The sequence below is a fragment of the Citrus clementina genome, unplaced genomic scaffold, assembly GCF_000493195.1.
Source record: "Citrus clementina cultivar Clemenules unplaced genomic scaffold, Citrus_clementina_v1.0 scaffold_1, whole genome shotgun sequence".
In the NCBI taxonomy this organism is placed as follows: domain Eukaryota; kingdom Viridiplantae; phylum Streptophyta; class Magnoliopsida; order Sapindales; family Rutaceae; genus Citrus; species Citrus x clementina.
Genome location: NW_006263303.1, coordinates 22,579,937 through 22,582,311, shown reverse-complemented (window position 1 = coordinate 22,582,311; position 2,375 = coordinate 22,579,937). Strand labels below are relative to the sequence as shown.

The 2,375-nt window shown below is 37.9% G+C and overlaps 1 protein-coding gene across 1 annotated transcript; it reads right to left on the bottom strand.

Moving 5' to 3' along the window:
• LOC112095838 (glycine-rich protein 23) lies at positions 1–762 on the bottom strand. Its single transcript, XM_024178315.1, has one exon. It carries the CDS (start codon positions 650–652, stop codon positions 167–169), a length of 486 nt encoding a protein of 161 aa, XP_024034083.1. The 5' UTR covers positions 653–762; the 3' UTR covers positions 1–166.
• Between the last annotated feature and the right edge of the window lie 1,613 nt (positions 763–2,375).

The window sequence follows — 2,375 nt, the reverse complement described above, 5'->3', positions numbered from 1 at the left end:
TATAAAAAGCTTTATTTCTTCATTAAAATTTGGAACCAAGACAGATTAAACACTTGATGATAATATGAAGCAATATGGTAATTACAAACTTATTTAGAAGAGCAATAACTTTAATATTTTTTTGGTAAACAACGATATTTAGCTTAATGATAATATAATATGGTCTTCAAGGCAATCCACCTCCAAATCCACCACCAGCTCCGCCACCAAAACCACCACCGGCACCGCCACCTAGTCCACCACCACCTCCAAATCCTCCTCCTCCACCACCTCCAGCTCCACCACCACCACCAGCACCACCTCCAAATCCAGCTCCACCACCGAAGCCAGCTCCTCCACCTGCTCCTCCTCCGGCACCACCGCCGCCGCCAAAGCCTCCACCACCTCCTCCTCCAAGTCCAGCACCCCCACCAAGCCCACCTCCAGCACCAGCTCCACCACCTAGCCCACCTCCAGCACCTCCACCTAAGCCACCTCCACCTCCTAGTCCGCCGCCTCCGCCTCCACCAAGGCCACCGCCAAAATGATGGTGAATGAAGTTCTTTTGATCATCAAAAGAACCCTTTTCGTTCAGAAGCTTCCTAGCATTGATGGAGCACACAAGAGCACCGAGAAGCAGCACAACAAGAAACTTATTACTCATCGTCGTCATGATAATGCAGTAGCTGTAACTGATTAACTTGAAAGATGAGTTTGATGAGAAGTGGGAGCTCAAAGCAGGGATTATATAGGGATTTGAAGCATGAGAATGTACGGTTGAGCTCTTAAATTTGTTCATCTTCTCATCTAAAAACCGTGTTGAGGCAGTTAATGCGCACAACTGTCACTTTTGACAAGAAAAAGGGAAACCCTAGGCCCTAGCTAGCCATGCCCCACCCCTGACCAATACAAAATCAATTTTTTCCGTTATCATTTATGATTAAAGAGTAGACTTTTGGATCTGGATTTTGCATGGATTTTGCCCTTTCTTTTGCATGGATTTGTGCCGATTCAGTGGAATTAGCTAGCGTTATTTGCTTATTATAACATGCACGCTCTTGCAATAATTATCTAAATTGCATGGATTTTCTTATAAAATAAATAAAGCTGGTTTAATTGTGAACTTTAAAATTTAAAATTCAATCTTGACCATTTATTTTACTAGGAGAGACTAGGAGAGAAAAAATACTAGGAGAGAATCATTATCCATATTTGACAAGTACTTGGCGTGAGGCCAGCAAGTTTGGTTAATGATTAAAATCCCTTGAGTTGAAACAATAAGATTTAAGACTTGAAAATGAAACTCCACTCATATATAGGAGTGATGAAAGAGATTTAATTACCAATCGCGATAGGCTTAAAAAAATATATTGAGAAATTGGAGATATATGGTGTAGTGGGAATTCCCCATTATATGAAATTATAATAAAATATCACTCCAGCTGGGTTTGACGAAAGCGATCGAGATCAAGATTATCAAGTTGGACTTCACCTTTCTCAGTTATTATTAAAAGTCCACCTTTCCATCAATGCACCGACGACTACTTCGACATTTATTTTTTTTCGTTCAAAACTTCACATTTAATCAACTTCTCCATTACCAATCAAACAATCAATTGTCGATACCTTTTGTGCTTAGATATGATTTTATTTATGGATTATTAATTAAGTTATAAATTTAAACATTTCAGGGCGATACTCGTGCCCTTGAAACTGAAGCACAGGACGAGAGTAGTCTCTCAAACCAGAGCCAAGCTAGAAAATTGATATTATTTTTAATTTGTCATTTGTTTCATTTTATTTAATTCCCGCACCAATTCTACCTCTTTCTAATGTCCAATATATGTGAGTATTTAATGTGGTGTCGGCATGGTGTTGGCCATTGTTGCTAATATTAGGTAAACACGTACCATTAAAGGTAGAATGATCAGTAGAATTTCTTTGAACGTTGAATAATTATGAACAAGGTAGTTCAAGTTACCAGAACTAGGGCCACTTCATAAAGTTCATGGTCTCAGTTCCACATTATTTTTTGCTTCTAGGTAGAATAATTAATATGGGAGGACGACGACGTAAAAAGGGGCCGGGGGATTTTAGGAAAAAATAGGATAAAATGATTATTTTGAGGCCAATTTTGAGTAAGATGAATATTATTGGATAAATATACTTATATATATGATTCGGAATCTCTTCCATGATGTCTTCACAATAAATTATAAAACGCTCAAATTGGTGTTCAAATGAATGAGAAATTGGATCTCAAAAGCACACATTTGTTTTTTAAAAAAAATGAATGAAAAAAATGGCAAATTGGACATTGGAAAAATAACTAAAGGTTTTATATGTACTAACACATCTGATCGATGGTAAGTATTGTAAAGACAAAGACTTTCTCT

Excerpts from the sequence above, each read along its gene's own strand:
- LOC112095838 (XM_024178315.1), bottom strand. The coding sequence starts at position 652 with ATGACGACGATGAGTAATAAGTTTCTTGTTGTGCTGCTTCTCGGTGCT.